The sequence below is a fragment of the Propithecus coquereli genome, unplaced genomic scaffold, assembly GCF_000956105.1.
Source record: "Propithecus coquereli isolate 6110/MARCELLA unplaced genomic scaffold, Pcoq_1.0 Scaffold51, whole genome shotgun sequence".
Taxonomy (NCBI): Eukaryota; Metazoa; Chordata; class Mammalia; order Primates; family Indriidae; genus Propithecus; species Propithecus coquereli.
The window spans coordinates 1,241,608-1,242,242 of NW_012150952.1; the positions used below are offsets into that span (position 1 = coordinate 1,241,608).

At 39.2% G+C, this 635-nt stretch overlaps 1 protein-coding gene across 1 annotated transcript in view; it reads right to left on the bottom strand.

The window, feature by feature from the left end:
• The window catches only part of LOC105820138 (desmocollin-3-like), a 61,855-nt gene that overhangs the window by 50,232 nt on the left and 10,988 nt on the right, over positions 1-635 (bottom strand). The window contains exon 3 of the mRNA XM_012656565.1: positions 335-534. Within this exon, the coding sequence (XP_012512019.1) occupies positions 335-534 (200 nt within the window). The remainder of the gene's footprint in view (positions 1-334; positions 535-635) is intronic.

The window sequence follows — 635 nt, forward strand, 5'->3', positions numbered from 1 at the left end:
CTAACAAAAATTCTGAATGCTGTGACAGAGGGGTAACCAACTGACACTGGTGCACAAAAGCCATTACTTAAAATTTAGAGGTGGAAGAAACCTTCACAAGGGAAGTATCATTTAGATTTAACAAAGTAAAACCAAAGCCAATGCTTACACAGTGTTAGGAATGGGAGAAAGAGAGGCAGAGAGGAAGAGAGAAGCAGGGAGGAAAAAAGGGGGAGGGAAGAGAAGGGGACAACAGAAATATCATATGTGTCCTTCAGTCCTCTTTGCATTTTTAATGACAGCATTTTAATGAAAAGAAAAATATGCCTGAAAATATTCAATGCACTTTGAATACCTTCTTCTGATGTTCCAGGAGAACAGTGATCTCTTTCTGAGTCTGTTTCTTTGTGTCAGAAAGCCGTATAGCGAAGGATCTTTTCTCATCAGAGAACACAAGAGCACTGGCTGTGTACACTGACCCGTCACCTAGCACTCTGAAACCAGGATCACTTGACTGGATGAGGTCTGCGGATCTGAGGCACTCTTTCAAATTAACTGCAAGTAAAAATCTTCAAGTTATAAGGTAGAAATGCATGCAAACCAAAAAAAAAAAAAAACAAACACACACACAAAAAAACAACAAAAAAAACAGGGGT